At 44.9% G+C, this 21,380-nt stretch overlaps 1 protein-coding gene across 1 annotated transcript in view; it reads right to left on the bottom strand.

Moving 5' to 3' along the window:
• CPED1 (cadherin like and PC-esterase domain containing 1) overlaps window positions 1-21,380 on the bottom strand; it is a 600,308-nt gene that overhangs the window by 309,727 nt on the left and 269,201 nt on the right. The window contains exons 9-10 of the mRNA XM_073573371.1: window positions 5,185-5,337; window positions 2,803-2,904 (exon numbers count right to left, since the gene is read on the bottom strand). Coding sequence (XP_073429472.1) covers window positions 2,803-2,904; window positions 5,185-5,337 — 255 coding nt within the window. The remainder of the gene's footprint in view (window positions 1-2,802; window positions 2,905-5,184; window positions 5,338-21,380) is intronic.

Below are 21,380 nucleotides of genomic sequence, written 5' to 3'. Positions count from 1 at the left end.
ACACTTTTTCCCCATTATGTAGATAGGGGCAAAATTGTTTGGTGAATTGGAACGCGCGGGGTTAAAATTTCACCTCACAACATAGCCTAAGACACTCTCGGGGTCCAGACGTGTGACTGTACCAAATTTTGTGGCTGTAGCTGCGACGGTGCGGATGCCAATCCCGGACATACACACATACATACATACACACACATGAGCTTTATATATTAGATGTAACAGCAATACATTTGAAGTACATGCTAATGCTTATATACTGTCTGGGTGTACCTACTTTGTTTCTATAACCTGCGGTGCTCTCTTTTTCATATGTTGTTTTAAATGTATTCAATAAACTTTATATATCTTTTATAAAAATATATAGTTTGGCTTTTTTGTAAAATTCCCTCTTTTTGGTGGTTTCAAATACTGATGTAAAATACTAACCAAATACTTAGCCCCCCACAGGTGGTCCTTGCCTCATGGACAACTCTTCTTTTATTTTCACTGATATGTCTGAAATCTTAAGGGAAGCATTGGATTGTGGACAGTTTATGGTGAAATGATATTCTTTTCACTTCGAGATTATGGTCCCAACAGTGCTCACTTGAACCTTCAGTAGTTTAGAAATTCTTCCGTAACAAATGCCATCAGTATGTTTTGCAACAATAAGGCTGTGAAGGTCTTGAAACAGCTCTCTGGTTTTACGCATCAAGAGATGTTTCTTGTGTAGCACATTGGTAATGAGACATCTTTTTTTCCATGTCACGCCGTTCTGTCAGTATCTGCTTGTCGGCGTGACAATGCATGTTTTTTGCTTTAACCCTTTGCTCCTTTCCCCCTAATTGAGCTGGGATACTGCTGGCTTTTACCTGTAAGGAGCCTGCTCAGTTCCCTGCTCTGCTGCGTAGCTGCACATGTGTTGTTAGGTCTTTGCTCTGCTGCTTGACCATTCGCATGTGCGGTCCCTGGTTGCTGCTGTCGAAGCTGTCCGCGGGTTGTGAGGTCATTTGCTGCTGGTGCATGACTTTCCACGTGTGTCTAGGCTTGCAGACAATGCCAGGTGCTCTAAGCTGCAGTTCCTGCACTGATTGTGCTGCAATGGTTTCTGTGTGTGCTTAGGGTGTGCGCAGCCACACCTTCCCCGCTTTTATCAGGGTTAGTGCGTGTACTTGAAATGCTGTCCCCAGCCAATTGCTGAGGGGCAGCCCCTTTATAAACTTACCCTGCCCTATGGGCGGGGCCAGAGCTACTCACATCTTACAAAGCTCCTGGACTTTGCTATGTGTGTCTCGTGTCTGTGGACCCCGTCTGTCTCGGTTATGGTATCAAATTCCCTGCCTTGATTCCTGCTTTATCCTGTTCCCTCGCCCTGCCCTGGAGGCGGTATATTCGGGCCTGAATCCATGTCCTGTACCTGTCCTGTACCTGACCCTGTCTAAATTCGCCCTGCCCTGGAGGCGGTGTATCTAGGCTTGAATCTTTGATCCTGTACCTGTCCTGTACCTGTCCTGTACCTGACCATGTCTGAACTGTCTGCTGTGTTGTGTTCCTTGAATTCCTCTGTGTTTGGAGCCCCGCACCCTGTGACTCTGAGACTCTTGTAACCGGTGTTCCTGCTGAGCATCTACTATGCTGTGCTCTGACTACCGTGCAGTGCTAGCTCCATGCAGGTCCAGCAATCTTGCGGTGTTTGCACCATCACGCATGAGTACCTTCCTAGGTCCGACGCCCGGAGCCTGATGACCGCAGTCTGGAACCTGATGACCGCTGCCTGGAGCTAGATGACTGCAGTGGTGCCTGTAGGTCGTGCTGGATGTACGGAACCAAACGACTCCTGTCTGATGTCTGCCGGTGACTCTGATGTCCTGTGGGTGACTCTGATGTCCTGATGACCTCGTGTGTCCTGACGTCCTGCCTGTGTCCCGATGTCCTGCTTATGAGTGCCTTGGTGAGCCGATGGTGCCTTGGGGTCCACTGGGTGGTACCCTTCTGTGAGGTGTGGAATCGGGAGCCTGGTTTAGCCCTGTTTCGTCTATGTACTGTGACTTTACTTTAGTAAACTTTACGTTTTTGATACCTGAAGTTGTGCAGTGTTATCTAGTCCTACGTGTCTTCTTTGTCCACATGCTCAGCTGCCACAGAATCCCGGTCGCTGCCCTTCCCTAGTTTGGGTAGGCCCGGGTCCCCCTCTGTGGTATAGGGGATCCATATTGCGTCCCCGGGGGACGCCCATCCCTCGCCATCGGCGTGGAGGCACCTGCTGGTGCCGTGTCTGTGGCTGCAGTCGTGACAATCCATTGAGCAACCTATTTTTTCAATAAGTGGCAGGATTGCTCTCTAATTACTGATAGATTTCAGCTGCTGTTATGACTTTCCATGTTTTTTGCACCGTTTTTGAGACAGGTGTCTTTTTTACACTTTTTTTCCCTGTGTCATTTCTCATTATTACAGATAACTTTATTTTTGGACACCTGTGGTTTGATTTATTGCTTGTTGGGATTGGATGGGTTGCTACCAACATTTGGAGAGAATTTCATGTCAATAGCACCTTTAGAAATACAGTATATTTAATTAGAAAATTGATCATGTGTTCAAACACTTATTTCACCAATTGTAGCTATGATGTTCTAACATGCTGGATGTTATGTGCAGTTGACCTGAAAAACACTTACTACTTGTTTAATCAATAATGGAAATTAACAGTATTGCTCCATATAACTAGATAACTATTTTGGCAATGCATGTGGAAAACTCAGTAATAATGACACTTACAGCGAACAATTCTACTAACATGACTAACGTTAAACCAAAATATATTACCATCTCAAACTTTCCCAGTTTTGTTTGCTCTTGTAGTAAAGAACATAAGTTATCCACTTGTTCCCATGAACGAGCAAGAATGGAGTCCATCCAGCAAGGGTTCTTAAAAAAAATAACAACATAGACATTAATATTAATGAATGTAATCCTGTTTATACAGTATTTCTCATTTTCCATGTCCATGTTCCAAACCCAAATTTTTACAGAATTTCATCAGTGTGTCCTCATAAAATTCATTAGGGGCTCTGCGCTAGTAGAATAAATCATTTTACAGCTATACATGCAGACAGCTGAATCCAGTGTCATGTGGTCTCACATTAATGAAATACAGAAAAATGTTTTTATTTAATTTAGCAATCTAATATATAAAGCTCAAAGTGTGTGGTGTATGTGTGTATGTCCGGGATTGGCATCCGCACCGTCGCAGCTACAGCCACAAAATTTGGCACAGTCACACGTCTGGACCCCGAGAGCATCCTAAGCTATGTTGTGAGGTGAAATTTTAACCCCGCGTGTTCCAATTCACCAAACAATTTTGCCCCTATCTACATACTGGGGTAAACTTGTGTACGCGTCAAGCCCCGCCCCTCATTATGATGTCATAATGCCCCTATTTGCATACTGGGGAAACAGTGTGTGCATATCAAGCCCCACCCCTCATTATGATGTCACAATGGTTGCCATGGTGACGCTGATCAGGTTGCAAGCCCTGCCGCCGCTCATTATGATGTCATAATGGTTGACTATGGGATGGAGGATGTGTGATGGGTATATGGGATATGTATGATGGGTATATGGGCATGGGACTATGGGATGGCGGATATGTATGATGGGTATATGGGCACGGGACTATGGGATGGAGGATATGTATGATGGGTATATGGGCATGGGACTATGAGATGAAGGATGTGTGATGGGTATATGGGCACTCGACTATGGGATGGCGAATATGTATGATGGGTATATGGGCATGGGACTATGAGATGGAGGATGTGTGATGGGTATGTGGGCATGGGACTATGGGATGGAGGATGTGTGATGGGTATATGGGCACTCGACTATGGGATGGAGGATATGTATGATGGGTATATGGGCACGGGCCTATGGGATCATGGATATGTATGATGGGTATATGGGCACGGGACTATGGGATGGAGGATAATTATAATTTGCTATAACTAACCACAGTTAGTTACTATGCCAGGGCAGCGCCGGGCTCTTCAGCTAGTATTTATTATAAATGGTCTCTAGCGTACAAAACATGAAAGATTAACATATAAGACTAGCGGCATACAATAAATAATAAGATAATAAGTGAGCAGAGGCCATAAGACCCATAAAGCATAACATATTGTGCTTATACAAATCATAAAAAAACAATTGGGCAAATTGGTAAAAAAATGACATGTAAAAATCAGAAAAAAGTGTGTTTATTCAAGTATGAAACAAATTTACCCACAACATAAATTAAAAAATCACTCCAATCAGCATTTAATCCTCTTAATATTATGCAGTCATATTGTATAACATTGTGTACTTACAATTGCTTATTTTGCTTTTCTACCAAGCTAATTCTTCTCTTTTCTCTGCTCTATGTTGAAACAGGAAGTAGTCTCTTTTCTCTGCAAAAATTATTCACCTCTTCAACTCCTGACCAAGTTGCTCCCTTCTCCCCATGCCAAGGACTTTTGCAGTGACTTATGACTTATATAGGGAAAATGTAACCCCTGTTCCTAAATAGAGCTTATAAGGATTCAGCTACTCAGTTTTTAATCTTGTGATGTCTTAGACCTAATGGAAAATAGAAGAATTATTTGGGCAGAAAGGCAAAAGGAGCAATTGTAAGCACACAGTGCTATATAATATGATGATGTAGTTGTTTAAAGAAGCATTCTCATCACAGTTTTTATCATCATAATACTTTGCAATGATCACATTATACAGCACTGTGTATTTACAATTTCTCATGTTCCCTTTCCACCCAGCTATTTATTCTTGTTTTCTCTGCTCTATGTAGAAATAGGAAGTCTCTTTACAATGCAGATACCATTCCTTTATTCAGCTCTTGACCCAGCTGCTCATCCTCCCCCTACCAGGGACTTTTGCAGTGATTGATGAATCATGGTGGGAAAATCAGCCCCCTGCTTGTACACAGAGTTTAGAAGGATTCAGCTAGTCTGTTTTTTAATCACGTGATGTCATAGACGTAATGGAAAGAGAAGAATTAGATGGGTAGAAAGGCAAAATGATCAATTGTAAGTACACAGTGCTATATAATCTGATGACTGCAATATATTAAGAGGATAAAAACTTTGATTTGTGGAGAGCTTCTTTAATAAAGCTGTAAATGTAATGTAAAGAACAGTTTAATTAAAGACTTACCTTTAGTGAAAGACAGGTTTTTGCTTTTTCCATTGCCTCCAGTATACTGGATGAGTGGTTGTGTAATACAAAATGAAGTGAGTCTTCTAATATGGCTTCCACAGTAGTGTAACAATTCGCACTTAGATCATTGGACATAAGTTGTTCTCTTACCTTGGAAAGAAGACATTAGGCTGTTACTTCTTGCAAAATTTGTATGTAGAGCACAAGACTTATATTTTGTAGTGTACATAAGCACCATGTAGCAAAATATTCAATTTTGGTTTGTTATTGAATATAGTTACACTGTTTTCTTTTATACTGGAGGATGGCTATAAACCAGTCTCATTTTATATATACCATAAGTTCTCTAGCAAGAAACATTTAAAAACAGACTTGTATAACTTATCTGGACAGCCTTAAAGGGGTGGTCCGAAGGCAAAGTAATTTTCATTCTAAATATCTATCTATTTATCTAACCTATTTTCTAATATACTTCAATTAAAAAATCTCTATCCTTCCCTAACTACGCTACCTAATTGCTTTTCTATTTTTCCCCCTTCTTCCTTTTAGATGACACTTTGTTTGAGGATGTCGGTGCATGCTGGGATACTCTAAGTATCATCAGGAGCAGAGACTGCAATCACTGCTGCAACTCCGGCCCCGTCCCTAAAATGAAACATTATCAATGACACTCATTTCATAAGCTGGATTAGTCCCTGCTCTCTCCCTCGTGCTGTGCACTCTGCAATTTACACAACGACAGCCCGCTCACTGTTGTCAGCTCAGATCAGCAGTGATGAGCCGGCAACAGAGTGGTGTCAGAATACCTGGCGAGCAGAGACCAGCACCGCCCTCACAAGTGACATCACTTTTCTCTGCACGCCGGGTATTCTGACACCACTCAATTGCTGGCCCATTACTGCTGATCTGAGCCAGTAACAGAGAGTGCACTGTCATTGTGCAAATCACACAGTGCACAGCACACAGAGACTAGCCCAACTCCTGATACGGGCATCACTGATAATGCTTTGTTTCAGGGAGGGGACAGGTGCTGTGGCAGTGACTACAGCCTCAGCCCCCTGATGACACTTCCTTTAAGTAACCCAGCATGCACTGGGATTCTCAAATGAAGCGTCTTAAGAAAGGAAGTATAAAAAAGGAGTAGTTTAGTTAAGGAATTGTAGTTAGGGACGGTTAGGGAATTTTTAATGCAAGTATATTATAAAATAGTTTAGCTTATGCCAAAAAATTGATAAGGATTTAGAACGAAAGTTAGTTTGCATCTGGACCACCCCTTTAAAAGAACACTATACAGGAGGAATCAGAAAATGTGAAATCTATACATTTCATTATACTGCAGGTAACCAAGACTGTATAATTCTAATAATTGTTAATTATTGGTAAATTAAGGTTTTAGAAAAGTGTTTGAAAAAGCTGGGATACTAGACTTTACAGATTTCATATTATGCAGTCAGGAAGAAATACATTGTATATACTGTATGTAGTAATGATGACAGAGCTGTAAACTAAAAGAAGGATACAGCTATATACAGTTCACATTAATTTGGTGATCTGTTTACTGTGTGATCAAGGACAAATATCTATGGATTCTAAATATGCTACCACAGCTTTCTCCAGTCCTCCTGCCATTACATGACCTGTTCCTCTGTGATAGCAGCCACAATTAGTTGCGACTAGAGTTGATCGACTTTTGGTTTTTTAGGGTCGCGTTTCGTTTCGTGAAACCCGACTTTTCCAAAAGTCGGGTCGAGCAAGATCGTCCGATTATAGGGAAAAGTCGGGGTCGTCCCGAAACACGAAACCCAATGTAAGTCAATGGGGAATAAAAGTCGGCAGTGAGAGGAGGACAGGAAACACACCTACAGTGCCCATTTGAATGCCAAAAGCATCAATTCTTCTTTCTTAAGCTTGTCAACCTTAATTAACTTCATAATACAAGTTATGCACTGAAAAATGGGGGTTATTTGGTTACAAACTGTGGGGGGGGAGGGCTGGCTCCAGGTTTTCATGTGCCCTGGGCGAAAGAGCGCCCCTTTAACACATACCACAACTCATCATGCTCCGATACGGCAGAGAAATAGCGGTATAGTACAATGAAAAATACCTCACTTTTTACATCTCATGACGAGGCCCATCTATTTCTCCATACAGAATCATTGGTCCCATATAATGTTTGAAACAGTATATGATGAGCTCCACATAATGCTACAGTATATGTTGGTCCCCATGGATGAAGCTCCACTGTCTTATGGGCCCAAATAATGCTCCAAACATAATGGGCCCCATTTCTAATGCTCTAGTGTATAATGGGCCCTGTAAATGCTGCTCCAGTGTCTGATGTCCACCTTTGGTATGTTCCAGTGTATGGTGGGCCACATCTATCATTCTCCAGAGTATAGTGCTCCCCAAAAATTGCTGTCCCAACATTGAAAACAATCAAATAAGTCTCCTCGCAAGGGAATCCCTGTACTTGTCTGGACAGGTGCTGTAGCTTGCTTAACAGCTCGCCAGCCGTTCTCACGCCCAGTATGGATTACACGTGATTGCACAAAGGTGAGAAAGGGTACCGTATCCCCAGATAACATGTATGGATAGCGTACACATTAAAAATATATGTCTCAGGAGGCAGGCTCAGACGGTGTTAGGCCCAGTATGGATTGCACGTGATTGCACAAAGGTTAGAAAGGGTACCGTATCCCCGGATAACATGTATGGATAGCGTACACATTCAAAATATATGTCTATACAGCATGAGGCAGGCTGAGACGGTGTTAGGCCCAGTATGGATTGCACGTGATTGCACAAAGGTTAGAAAGGGTACCGTATCCCTGGATAACATGTATGGATAGCGTACACATTCAAAATATATGTCTATACAGCATGAGGCAGGCTCAGACGGTGTTAGGCCCAGAATGGATTGCACGTGATTGCACAAAGGTTAGAAAGGGTACCGTATCCCTGGATAACATGTATGGATAGCGTACACATTCAAAATATATGTCTCAGGAGGCAGGCTCAGACGGTGTTAGGCCCAGTATGGATTGCACGTGATTGCACAAAGGTTAGAAAGGGTACCGTATCCCTGGATAACATGTATGGATAGCGTACACATTCAAAATATATGTCTATACAGCATGAGGCAGGCTCAGATGGTGTTAGGCCCAGTATGGATTGCACTTGATTGCACAAAGGTTAGAAAGGGTACCGTATCCCTGGATAACATGTATGGATAGCGTACACATTCAAAATATATGTCTCAGGAGGCAGGCTCAGACGGTGTTAGGCCCAGTATGGATTGCACGTGATTGCACAAAGGTTAGAAAGGGTACCGTATCCCTGGATAACATGTATGGATAGCGTACACATTCAAAATATATGTCTATACAGCATGAGGCAGGCTCAGACGGTGTTAGGCCCAGTATGGATTGCACGTGATTGCACAAAGGTTAGAAAGGGTACCGTATCCCTGGATAACATGTATGGATAGCGTACACATTCAAAATATATGTCTCAGGAGGTAGGCTCAGATGGTGTTAGGCCCAGTATGGATTGCACGTGATTGCACAAAGGTTAGAAAGGGTACCGTATCCCCGGATAACATGTATGGATAGCGTACACATTCAAAATATATGTCTATACAGCATGAGGCAGGCTCAGACGGTGTTAGGCCCAGCATGGATTGCACGTGATTGCACAAAGGTTAGAAAGGGTACCGTATCCCTGGGTAACATGTATGGATAGCGTACACATTCAAAATATATGTCTATACAGCATGAGGCAGGCTCAGATGGTGTTAGGCCCAGTATGGATTGCACGTGATTGCACAAAGGTTAGAAAGGGTACCGTATCCCCGGATAACATGTATGGATAGCGTACACATTCAAAATATATGTCTATACAGCATGAGGCAGGCTCAGACGGTGTTAGGCCCAGTATGGATTGCACGTGATTGCACAAAGGTTAGAAAGGGTACCGTATCCCTGGATAACATGTATGGATAGCGTACACATTCAAAATATATGTCTATACAGCATGAGGCAGGCTCAGACGGTGTTAGGCCCAGTATGGATTGCACGTGATTGCACAAAGGTTAGAAAGGGTACCGTATCCCTGGATAACATGTATGGATAGCGTACACATTCAAAATATATGTCTATGCAACATGAGGCAGGCTCAGACGGTGTTAGGCCCAGTATGGATTGCACGTGATTGCACAAAGGTTAGAAAGGGTACTGTATCCCTGGATAACATGCATGGATAGCGTACACATTCAAAATATATGTCTCAGGAGGCAGGCTCAGACGGTGTTAGGCCCAGTATGGATTGCACGTGATTGCACAAAGGTTAGAAAGGGTACCGTATCCCCGGATAACATGTATGGATAGCGTACACATTCAAAATATATGTCTATACAGCATGAGGCAGGCTCAGACGGTGTTAGGCCCAGTATGGATTGCACGTGATTGCACAAAGGTTAGAAAGGGTACCGTATCCCCGGATAACATGTATGGATAGCGTACACATTCAAAATATATGTCTATACAGCATGAGGCAGGCTCAGACGGTGTTAGGCCCAGTATGGATTGCACGTGATTGCACAAAGGTTAGAAAGGGTACCATATCCCTGGATAACATGTATGGATAGCGTACACATTCAAAATATATGTCTCAGGAGGCAGGCTCAGACGGTGTTAGGCCCAGTATGGATTGCACGTGATTGCACAAAGGTTAGAAAGGGTACCGTATCCCCGGATAACATGTATGGATAGCGTACACATTCAAAATATATGTCTCAGGAGGCAGGCTCAGACGGTGTTAGGCCCAGTATGGATTGCACGTGATTGCACAAAGGTTAGAAAGGGTACCGTATCCCCGGATAACATGTATGGATAGCGTATACATTCAAAATATATGTCTCAGGAGGCAGGCTCAAACGGTGTTAGGCCCAGTATGGATTGCACGTGATTGCACAAAGGTTAGAAAGGGTACCGTATCCCTGGATAACATGTATGGATAGCGTACACATTCAAAATATATGTCTCAGGAGGCAGGCTCAGACGGTGTCAGGCACAGTATGGATTTGACGGCCCAGATTACACAGCGGAGGAGCAGGGAGAGGTAAAGATTGCAAATGCTGGGGCCCTGCCCAAGCAAGGGGGGCCCACTCGTGGGCGTCGGTACTGGCACTGGGCCCCTCATAGTACAGCGGTGTGTCTGACGGCGGGTGTGCACCACCACCGTCAGAGACACTTGATTGCACTATGAGGGACCCTGTGCCAGTGCCCGCGCCCAAGAGTCGGCCTACCCACCTGTCCAGGGCAACGGCACTCGCACGGTGTCGTGCGGTAGGTGGTGACCCCGGCCATGGGGGGGAGGCAGCACAGTTAGGGAGTTTTAGAAAGTGGCATATGTTGATGTTGGACATTCAGCTGATGCAAAAGGCGAAATAGGTGAAGTACCAGGAAGAGGTGGACCAAAGCAAGCCATTTTTCTGTCACCCTATGTGTCATCAGGGGAAGGTGGGACAAAATCCTTGAAAACCCATGCGTGGTTCATTTTAATGAAGGTTAGATCATCCACATTTTGGGTTGACAGACGGGTCCTTTTTTCTGTCAGGATTGATCCAGCTGCACTGAAGACTCTTTCCGATAGCACACTTGCAGCTGGGCAAGCGAGCTCCTGTAAGGCATATTGGGCCAATTCAGGCCAGGTGTCCAGTTTAGCGGCCCAAAAGTCAAAGGGGAATGACCTGTGTGGGAGAACATCGATATGGGAGGAAAAGTAGTTTGTTACCATAGTTGACAACTGCTGTCTCCTGTCACTTTCCATCGATGCAGTATTACCAGTTGTGTGAGCGGTATTTGAAAAATCAGTCCACAACATTGTCATGAAACCCCTGTCTCCAACGTCACTTCTGCTGTGTGCACCACGAACACCTCTGCCAAGCTGCCCCCGGCCCGTACGGCTCGTGTGAGAATCATCACCGCTGCTATGTGCTGGGAATGCCTCAAGCAACCGATTTACCAGAGTTGCTTGTTTATTAGCCAATATTAGGTCAAGGTTCTCCTGTGGCATGATGTTTTGTAATTTGCCTTTATAGCGTGGATCCAGGATGCTGGCCAACCAGTAGTCGTCATCGTTCATCATTTTGGCAATGCGGGGGTCCCTTTTTAGGATCCGCAAGGCATAATCTGACATGAGGGCCAATGTTCCCGGTGTCAATGATGCACTGAGAGTGCTGGGTGGAGGAGCACTTTCTGGCAAATCCACATCCCTCCAGTCACGCACAAACCCTGTACCAGACCTTGCCACGCCAACATTTTCACTTGCCCCACGAGATGCATCCTCCTCCCCTAAGTAATCATCCCCATCATCCTCCTCCTCCTCCTCTTCTTCCTCCACCTCGTCCAGGAGAGGTCCCTGAGCAGACAATAGCTGAATGTCATCAAGGATTCCCTCCTCCTCTTCCTCCTCATCAACATTGGCTGCAGACGCCTGCTCCTTAAGGTGCGTCAAAGTTTGCATGAGCAGACGCATAAGTGGGATGCTCATGCTTAGGATGGCGTCGTCTGCGCTTACCAGCCTCAAAACACTGAAGGACTTTACAAAGGTCTTTCTGCTTCGACCACTGCACACCTGTCAACTCCATGTCTGCTCTCAAAGTGCCTGGCCGTGTATCCTCCCACAAATGCATTATGACCTGCCTCTACTCGTACAGCCGCTCCACCATGTGCAGGGTGGAGTTCCACCTTGTTGCAATGTCGATAATGAGGCGGTGGTTGGGAAGGTGGAGCAATCGCTGCAGCTTCTGCATACGAACGGAGTGTACAGGCGACCGGCGGATGTGCGCGCACAGTCTTCGCACCTTCTGGAGCAGGGCTGTTAACTCCGGATAATTTTTGAGGAAGCACTGCACCACCAGGTTCAAGGTGTGAGCCAAGCAAGGTATGTGGCTGAGTTTTGAAAGGGCTATGGCTGCCACAAAATTACGGCCGTTATCACTAACTACCTTGCCTGCCTCAAGATGTACACTGCCCAGCCATGACTCAGTTTGTCGCTTCAAGTACTCGGCCAGCACCTCGGCGGTGTGTCTGTCGCCCAAACACATCATCTGCAACACAGCCTGCTGACGCTTTCCACTAGCTGCTCGATAGGGGGACACATCGTGTGCAACAGTGGCAGCTGCAGATGGAGTGCTCGTACGACTGCGCTCTGTGGACGAGCTTTCGCTTCTGGAGGAGGTGGAGGAAGAGGATGGTCGAACGACTACAGCCAACTGTTTCCTATACCGTGGGCTAGGCAGCACTGTCCCACCACCGCTGTCCCCTGTGGACCCTGCATCCACCACATTAACCCAGTGCGCAGTGATGGACACGTAATGGCCCTGGCCATGCCGACTGGACCATGCATCAGTTGTGAGGTGCACCTTTCCGCTCACTGACTGCTTGAGTGCATGGACAATGCGGTCTTTCACATGATGGTGGAGGGCTGGGATGGCTTTGCGAGAGAAGAAGTGGCGACTGGGTAGGTCATAGCGTGTACTGCATAGGCCATGAGTTCGCGGAAAGCTGTGCTTTCCACCAACCGAAAGGGCATCATCTCAAACGAGATAAGTTTGGCAATGTGGGCGTTCAAACCCAGTGTACGTGGATGAGAGACTGAGTACTTTCTTGACCTACTCATAGTGTCTGGGAGGGTGAGCTGGACTTGAGAGCTGCATATGGTGGAAGTAGCGGTGGACAGGGCGGACTGAGAGAGGGTTGATGATGGTGATGGAGTTGGTGTTCTTTCTGATGGCCTAGAATCAGTATTTCATTGATATAACAGTGGGATTCCCTGACTGCTGTGGTCTTGCAACGACACCTCAACATTTGCTGCTGTGCTAACCGGTGGGCTTACAGTGGGGGAAACAATGTAGCGTTGCTGACTACCTTCGTTGTGATCAGTTGCACATGTGGCACTTGAGGTTTGGTGTTGTGTCCACGCTTGCAAGTGCATGCTGGTTAAATGTCTAAGCATGCAACTGGTATTCAAATTTTTCAGATTTTTCCCTCGGCTAAAGGTCTTTGCGCACTTCTTACAGATAACCTTGGCCTGATCATGAGGATTTTGTTCAAAAAAGTGCCACACTGCACTCTTCCTACTTTGGCAGACATTTTGCGGCCTAGCACGCTGTGATCTTTTGACCCTCTGGACAAGCTGTCCAGCAACTCTTTTGATGTTTGGAACCTGTCTTTGGAGTGCTCCGGGCCTGCCAGATAACAGCTGTTGCGATGTCGATGTCTGCTGTGGATGCTCCTCATCTGAGCTATTGGAAGCAGCACCCTCTTCCCCCAATGGATGCCAATCTGGGTCAACAACTAGGTCATCCATCACCTCCTCTTCTATGTCATGTGCACCTTCCTCTGTGTCACCGTGTATGGTGGTATAGTGTGCAAGAAGGGGCACCTGAGTCTCATCAGGGTCAGAATCTGGCTCTGTACACTGCGAGGACAATGTAGTGCTCTGAGTGAATGTACCAGCAGAATCATCCATCAGCGGCTGTGCATCAGTGCACTCCATGTCAGATTCATCTTGGCCTGGATAATTCACCATTTGACTTGATAATCCAGGCATGGTATGTGAAAACAGCTCCATGGAGTAATCAGTAGTATGGCCTGCGTCATCCTTCAATCTTGGTTGGGGTGAAGGACACAAGGAAAGGTGTGGTTCATGAACATGAGCCTCCAATGACGACTCAGTGCTTTTACTTTTTACAACTGAAGAAGAGGAGGGGATAGAGCTGGAGGCTGAGTCAGCAATGTAAGACAAAACTTTTTCCTGATGCTCTGGCTTTAAAAGCGGTTTGCCAACTCCTAGAAAACTAAGCGTTCGAGGCCTTATGTAGCCAGACGATGACGCAGGGTCAGCACCTCCTGCATTCGGTCCTATTTTGCTCTTGCCACTACCATCAGATCCACCACCAACACCATCATTACCAGCTGCCAACCCCCGCCCAATTCCACGGCCTCTTCCACCAGCCTTCCTCATTTTTGGTAGAAATGTAGACAAAATCCAACAAACTATATAGTAATGTAAAACAAGGTACAAGGTGTCTATAGGACAGGGGAGATTTTGAATTTCTGCACACACTTGTGGACAGTGGACACTTTTGGATTGTGTGAGGCCCACTGATATCTGAGCGCTATGTGACAGGCTCGATGGCACTGCTGTGACAAAAGTGACTAGAGGATAAGGGAGATTTTGAATATCTGCACACACTTTTGGACACTGGACACTTTTGGATTGTGTGAGGCCCACTGATATCTGAGCGCTATGTGACAGGCTCGATGGCACAGCTGTGACAAAAGTGACTAGAGGATAAGGGAGATTTTGAATTTCTGCAAACACTTGTGGACAGTGGACACTTTTGGATTGTGTGAGGCCCACTGATATCTGAGCGCTATGTGACAGGCTCGATGGCACTGCTGTGACAAAAGTGACTAGAGGATAAGGGAGATTTTGAATATCTGCACACACTTTTGGACACTGGACACTTTTGGATTGTGTGAGGCCCACTGATATCTGAGCGCTATGTGACAGGCTCGATGGCACTGCTGTGACAAAAGTGACTAGAGGATAAGGGAGATTTTGAATATCTGCACACACTTTTGGACACTGGACACTTTTGGATTGTGTGAGGCCCACTGATATCTGAGCGCTATGTGACAGGCTCGATGGCACAGCTGTGACAAAAGTGACTAGAGGATAAGGGAGATTTTGAATTTCTGCACACACTTGTGGACAGTGGACACTTTTGGATTGTGTGAGGCCCACTGATATCTGAGCGCTATGTGACAGGCTCGATGGCACTGCTGTGAAAAAAGTGACTAGAGGATAAGGGAGATTTTGAATATCTGCACACACTTTTGGACACTGGACACTTTTGGATTGTGTGAGGCCCACTGATATCTGAGCGCTATGTGACAGGCTCGATGGCACTGCTGTGACAAAAGTGACTAGAGGATAAGGGAGATTTTGAATTTCTGCACACACTTGTGGACAGTGGACACTTTTGGATTGTGTGAGGCCCACTGATATCTGAGCGCTATGTGACAGGCTCGATGGCACAGCTGTGACAAAAGTGACTAGAGGATAAGGGAGATTTTGAATTTCTGCACACACTTGTGGACAGTGGACACTTTTGGATTGTGTGAGGCCCACTGATATCTGAGCGCTATGTGACAGGCTCGATGGCACTGCTGTGACAAAAGTGACTAGAGGATAAGGGAGATTTTGAATTTCTGCACACACTTTTGGACACTGGACACTTTTGGATTGTGTGAGGCCCACTGATATCTGAGCGCTATGTGACAGGCTCGATGGCACAGCTGTGACAAAAGTGACTAGAGGATAAGGGAGATTTTGAATTTCTGCACACACTTGTGGACAGTGGACACTTTTGGATTGTGTGAGGCCCACTGATATCTGAGCGCTATGTGACAGGCTCGATGGCACTGCTGTGCAAAAAGTGACTAGAGGATAAGGGAGATTTTGAATATCTGCACACACTTTTGGACACTGGACACTTTTGGATTGTGTGAGGCCCACTGATTTCTGAGCGCTATGTGACAGGCTCGATGGCACTGCTGTGACAAAAGTGACTAGAGGATAAGGGAGATTTTGAATTTCTGCACACACTTGTGGACAGTGGACACTTTTGGATTGTGTGAGGCCCACTGATATCTGAGCGCTATGTGACAGGCTCGATGGCACAGCTGTGACAAAAGTGACTAGAGGATAAGGGAGATTTTGAATTTCTGCACACACTTGTGGACAGTGGACACTTTTGGATTGTGTGAGGCCCACTGATATCTGAGCGCTATGTGACAGGCTCGATGGCACAGCTGTGACAAAAGTGACTAGAGGATAAAGGAGATTTTGAATTTCTGCACACACTTGTGGACAGTGGACACTTTTGGATTGTGTGAGGCCCACTGATATCTGAGCGCTATGTGACAGGCTCGATGGCACTGCTGTGACAAAAGTGACTAGAGGATAAGGGAGATTTTGAATTTCTGCACACACTTGTGGACAGTGGACACTTTTGGATTGTGTGAGGCCCACTGATATCTGAGCGCTATGTGACAGGCTCGATGGCACAGCTGTGACAAAAGTGACTAGAGGATAAGGGAGATTTTGAATTTCTGCACACACTTGTGGACAGTGGACACTTTTGGATTGTGTGAGGCCCACTGATATCTGAGCGCTATGTGACAGGCTCGATGGCACAGCTGTGACAAAAGTGACTAGAGGATAAGGGAGATTTTGAATTTCTGCACACACTTGTGGACAGTGGACACTTTTGGATTGTGTGAGGCCCACTGATATCTGAGCGCTATGTGACAGGCTCGATGGCACAGCTGTGACAAAAGTGACTAGAGGATAAGGGAGATTTTGAATTTCTGCACACACTTGTGGACAGTGGACACTTTTGGATTGTGTGAGGCCCACTGATATCTGAGCGCTATGTGACAGGCTCGATGGCACAGCTGTGACAAAAGTGACTAGAGGATAAGGGAGATTTTGAATTTCTGCACACACTTGTGGACAGTGGACACTTTTGGATTGTGTGAGGCCCACTGATATCTGAGCGCTATGTGACAGGCTCGATGGCACAGCTGTGACAAAAGTGACTAGAGGATAAGGGAGATTTTGAATTTCTGCACACACTTGTGGACAGTGGACACTTTTGGATTGTGTGAGGCCCACTGATATCTGAGCGCTATGTGACAGGCTCGATGGCACAGCTGTGACCAAAGTGACTAGAGGATAATGGAGATTTTGAATCTCTGCACACACTTTTGGACACTGGACACTTTTGGATTGTGTGAGGCCCAATGAATATCTGAGCGCTATGTGACAGGCTCGATGGCACAGCTGTGACAAAAGTGAGTAGAGGATAAGGGAGATTGGATTGCTTTTAAAAAAGCAGTTTGCGGAGCAGTGGGTAAACAGTAATGCCAGCCTGTCAGGAAGCCTTAGAAGGCAGCCCAACAACCAACACCACTGATACACCACTATATAGCCTCCCCTTGCACTGCACACACAGTGACTGGTGTGTTGTGCAGGCCAAATTGCTAGCAGCAGAAGCAGTTTTTTTTTCTTCTCAGCAGGACAAAAAAAAAAATTGGGATTGCTTTTAAAAAAGCAGTTTGCGGAGCAGTGGGTAAACAGCAATGCCAGCCTGTCAGGAAGCCTTAAAAGGCAGCCCAACAACCAACACCACTGATACACCACTATATAGCATCCCCTTGCACTGCACACACAGTGACTGGTGTGTTGTGCAGGCCAAATCGCTAGCAGCAGAAGCAGTTTTTTTGTCTTCTTCCCTGCCTAACGCTCTCCCTACAGAATCAGCAGCAACCTCTCCCTATACTAAGATCGGCAGAAGTAAGATGGCGGTCGGCGTGCACGCCCTTTTATACCCCCTGTGACGCCCACCAAAGCAAGCCAATCACTTGCATGCCCTTCTGAAAGATGGTGGTGACCCGTGCCTATGTCATCACGTTGCCCACAGTGTCCGTGGATCCTGATTGGCTGAAAAAGAGCGCAAAACAAACTTTTGAAACGCGACTTTGGCACGTAAGTCGCCGACCTCGTGGCCGACCTCATCCTAGGGTCGGGTTTCGTTTCATGAAACCCGACTTTGCCAAAAGTCGGCGACTTTTGAATTTTTTCGACCCGTTTCGCTCAACTCTAGTTGCGGCACATTAAGTGTAACTAAATCCCCAAATAATAATGTAATCCCTTGACACTTCTTTTGATTAGCTGGCTGATTTGTAGGATGGCTAAACAAAAGAAGAGCCACAGGTTTGGTCATGGATGTAGGTGATGGTTCTCAAGACTCCCATCAAGCGACCACAGATTACTGACTTAGCCAAAGGACCGGTAGCACCAACTCTAATGGTAAGGGTTCAAAAAACAGGGGGGTTTGAATCTTTGGTCCATGGTTGATTGTGACTTTACAAGCAGATTAATGCCACATTCAGAGCTGATGGTCTCTGGACAAGCATTCATAATCATGTTTCTACAAGATTTACATGAGATAGGATCCTACTTGAGCATCATCCACAGGAGTTCTGTAATCACTATTTTAAGCATTCACATTCAGGCTCCATTTATCAGCCAGGGTGAACATGCCGGTGATCACCCAACTAACGATGAATGTGTAAAAAAAAAGGAGAGAAGCCAGCGCTGCTTGTTTTCAGAATGCAATACATAAAGTGAATATGCACATATTAATTTCTAAATGTATTCAAAATGAGATATTTTGCAAAAAATTGATCAATCATTTGAGCCACCCCGCTGTGCCAAGGCAATCTCATGTGGGGCAGTCCTACTCTATGCTTTTTATATTCGCTGTGCCTCCTAAATGTATTAAAATAAAGACAATATTGAATGCAATCTGTACCTGAAACATTTCTGAATCACTACCATGGAGCTAGAAAGAGCAAGTGCAGATAAAGGCCAACCAGGTCTGGATATAGACATCTCAGGTTTAACCTCCACACCTGCCTGACCAGCAAACACAGATGAAGGGCGATACAGGTCCAGATACAGGTGCATAATTAAATAGAGCTTGGGGCAGGGCAGGGCTGCTGTGTGTACACAGCAGCCTAGATCAATCACAGTGAAAACAGGAAAAATGGCGAACATAACCCAGCACGCACGGCAAAAGTGGCGGTCAACCATAAACCAACATCAAGTAAAAAAAGGAGAGAAGCCAGCGCTGCTTGTGGTCAGAAAACAATACATAAAGTGCATACTCACATATCAATTTCTAACTGTATTCAAAATGAGATATTTGGCAAAAAATTGATCAATCATTTGAGCCACCCCGCCGCGCCAAGGCAATCTCATGTGGGGCTGTCCTACTCTATGTTTTTTATATTCGCTGTGCCATCAATTTTTTGCCAAATATCTCATTTGGAGGAAGCATTGACAGCAAAATGCGCGTCGGGGTTTAAGAGTTTTAGCGGGCCACTTGGCATCTGTACGCAGCAAGAATTGGGAGCAGGTAATATGTACTTACGAGACACTAATAGTGCTATTTATATGTCTGGTGGTGAGCCGTGATTGGGTTCAGCTTTATGTGCAGTATAACGGCAGCATTTGCAGCCGTCTCTATGTACTTTTTCTTATGTCCACGATAAGGCTCAATATTGTGTGAGGCACATGGCAGTATTTGGAGCTGCCTTAGCAAGCATTCCCTTTTGTGCAAAATATGCAACTTATTAAATGGTGCATTTTTTCCCGCTCTATCATGTATCTATATTGGGGCATCAATTTGTAAGCAGGCTATGTGGCAAATTGCAACATTTTATGTAAAATAGGAGTATGTTATGGGGAAATTTTCTCTTATGAGCATATATATAAAATAGGATGTGGATAATTCCTTTTGCTCATCTACTTGTTTTTGCAAATAATACCAGTTGCAGCCACTTTAGAGTGCTTTTTTTGTGTACAACTTATTGTCATGGGAAGCCTATGTAACTTTAGGCTGAAACCCCGGGGCCCCTGCGGTGTCCCTCAGACTAGGGGAAACCCTGTCTGTCCCTCAACCCAGGGTTTACACTGAAGGTGTGCCTGCCTTGGCCTCCACCCTGTCCTTGTCTCCTGTCCAGCCCTAAGCTGAACCCACCACCCTCCACCCAGTGAGGAGACCAAACACCAGACCCCACAAATAAGTATGGACAGGGATAAAGGAAACGCACCACACCACGCACACAAAGGAGAATACAATAATGTGCAAGGGCAACCAAAAAATACAACACAGGGGGGCAAAATGGCAACAACGGAATATACTACACCAGAAACCGTATGCTCCTTAGACCACCACTCCAGACCGGTATCGCTAGCACAAGGCAAGAGCTATAGTCGGCGACGCACATAGTCAAGCAGGACAATTTAAAGACAGAGGGCGTGGCTAAGCCCTCAGCCAGAATGACAACCTGGTTAACCCCATCCAAGCCGGATCAGAAGACCAACCAGCGCCGCTGAGAACCAAGTGGTAGGATGGGGTATTACCGCTGTCTGCCGGACACCCTGGTGCGAACAGTGTCCGACATGACACTTATTGAGTGATGCGGTTTTACCGCTATACCATTTGTTTACATTGTGGCGTTAATTTGAAGACATATCATGTGAATCACAATTAATTAGGCCATGCGACATGTTGCAATGATTAATGAGAAAAAAGGAGCACTTTATTAGTAAGTACATATGTTGAACAATATATATGTCTCTCATTTTAAAAAATGTTTCTGCTAGTGTTATAGGGAAATATTCCCATTATTCTGATATATGCAGAAAAGATATTTTTTGGACAGATACATATATAAAATAAAATATGTCTTTCATTGTACCTATGTTCCCTAAACTTGTGTATACGCTAAACTTTGATCTTTCTATGGTATGAGGCATCTTGTTTTATATTTATATGTTTAAATAAAAATTGGAATTTTATTAAATGAGTGTTTCTATCACACTTTTTTTATCTGAATGTAGCTCTATATCTTCAATGATCAGTATGCTTTATTCCTCTTAATTCAGCATTATTAATAAATATTGACGATATTTCAAGAATTGTTCTGCTTTTAGTGCTTTAGATCACAACATTTCACAATGGAAATAACAGGGCCCTTTGTGGTCTCTGACTTTTCCCACACCATTATTCTGGAAACTATTCAGGACCCAAACTATTTTTTATTAGATAAATCTGATTCTATTTCATAGAGAATAACTAAGCAATCCTGCAGCTGTGAGAATAATAAAGAAATCCCATCGGGGCTCATTTCTGATGGTTTATATATAACTGAATCTGAGATCATTTAGGATGATGGATTTATCTCCCCTGTTTTGTTAGAATTGTGTTCTCAGCCAAAATACATTTGGAGACATCAACAGCACTGCCCTATGGCCACTTCAAGCCGTATCAGTGAGGTGAAGGATGGCACTGACGTGATGTACTGCTGAATCCTATTGTTACATGTGACTACAAATAATGACTCATGAGAAGAAATGCAAACACTTGCGGGGAAGTGAAAATAAGCAAGTGTAGCATCCCTTTAAACAAAACTTTAGTTTTTCAGATATATCTTGATGTATAACAACTGCTAATTCATCTCTTGGACTTGGATAAATCAACAACT

This window comes from Dendrobates tinctorius, unplaced genomic scaffold (assembly GCF_039654945.1).
Source record: "Dendrobates tinctorius isolate UK_male_01 unplaced genomic scaffold, ASM3965494v1 ptg000035l, whole genome shotgun sequence".
Taxonomy (NCBI): Eukaryota; Metazoa; Chordata; class Amphibia; order Anura; family Dendrobatidae; genus Dendrobates; species Dendrobates tinctorius.
Note: the sequence above shows the minus strand (reverse complement) of the source record. Positions and strands in the feature narration are given on the sequence as shown.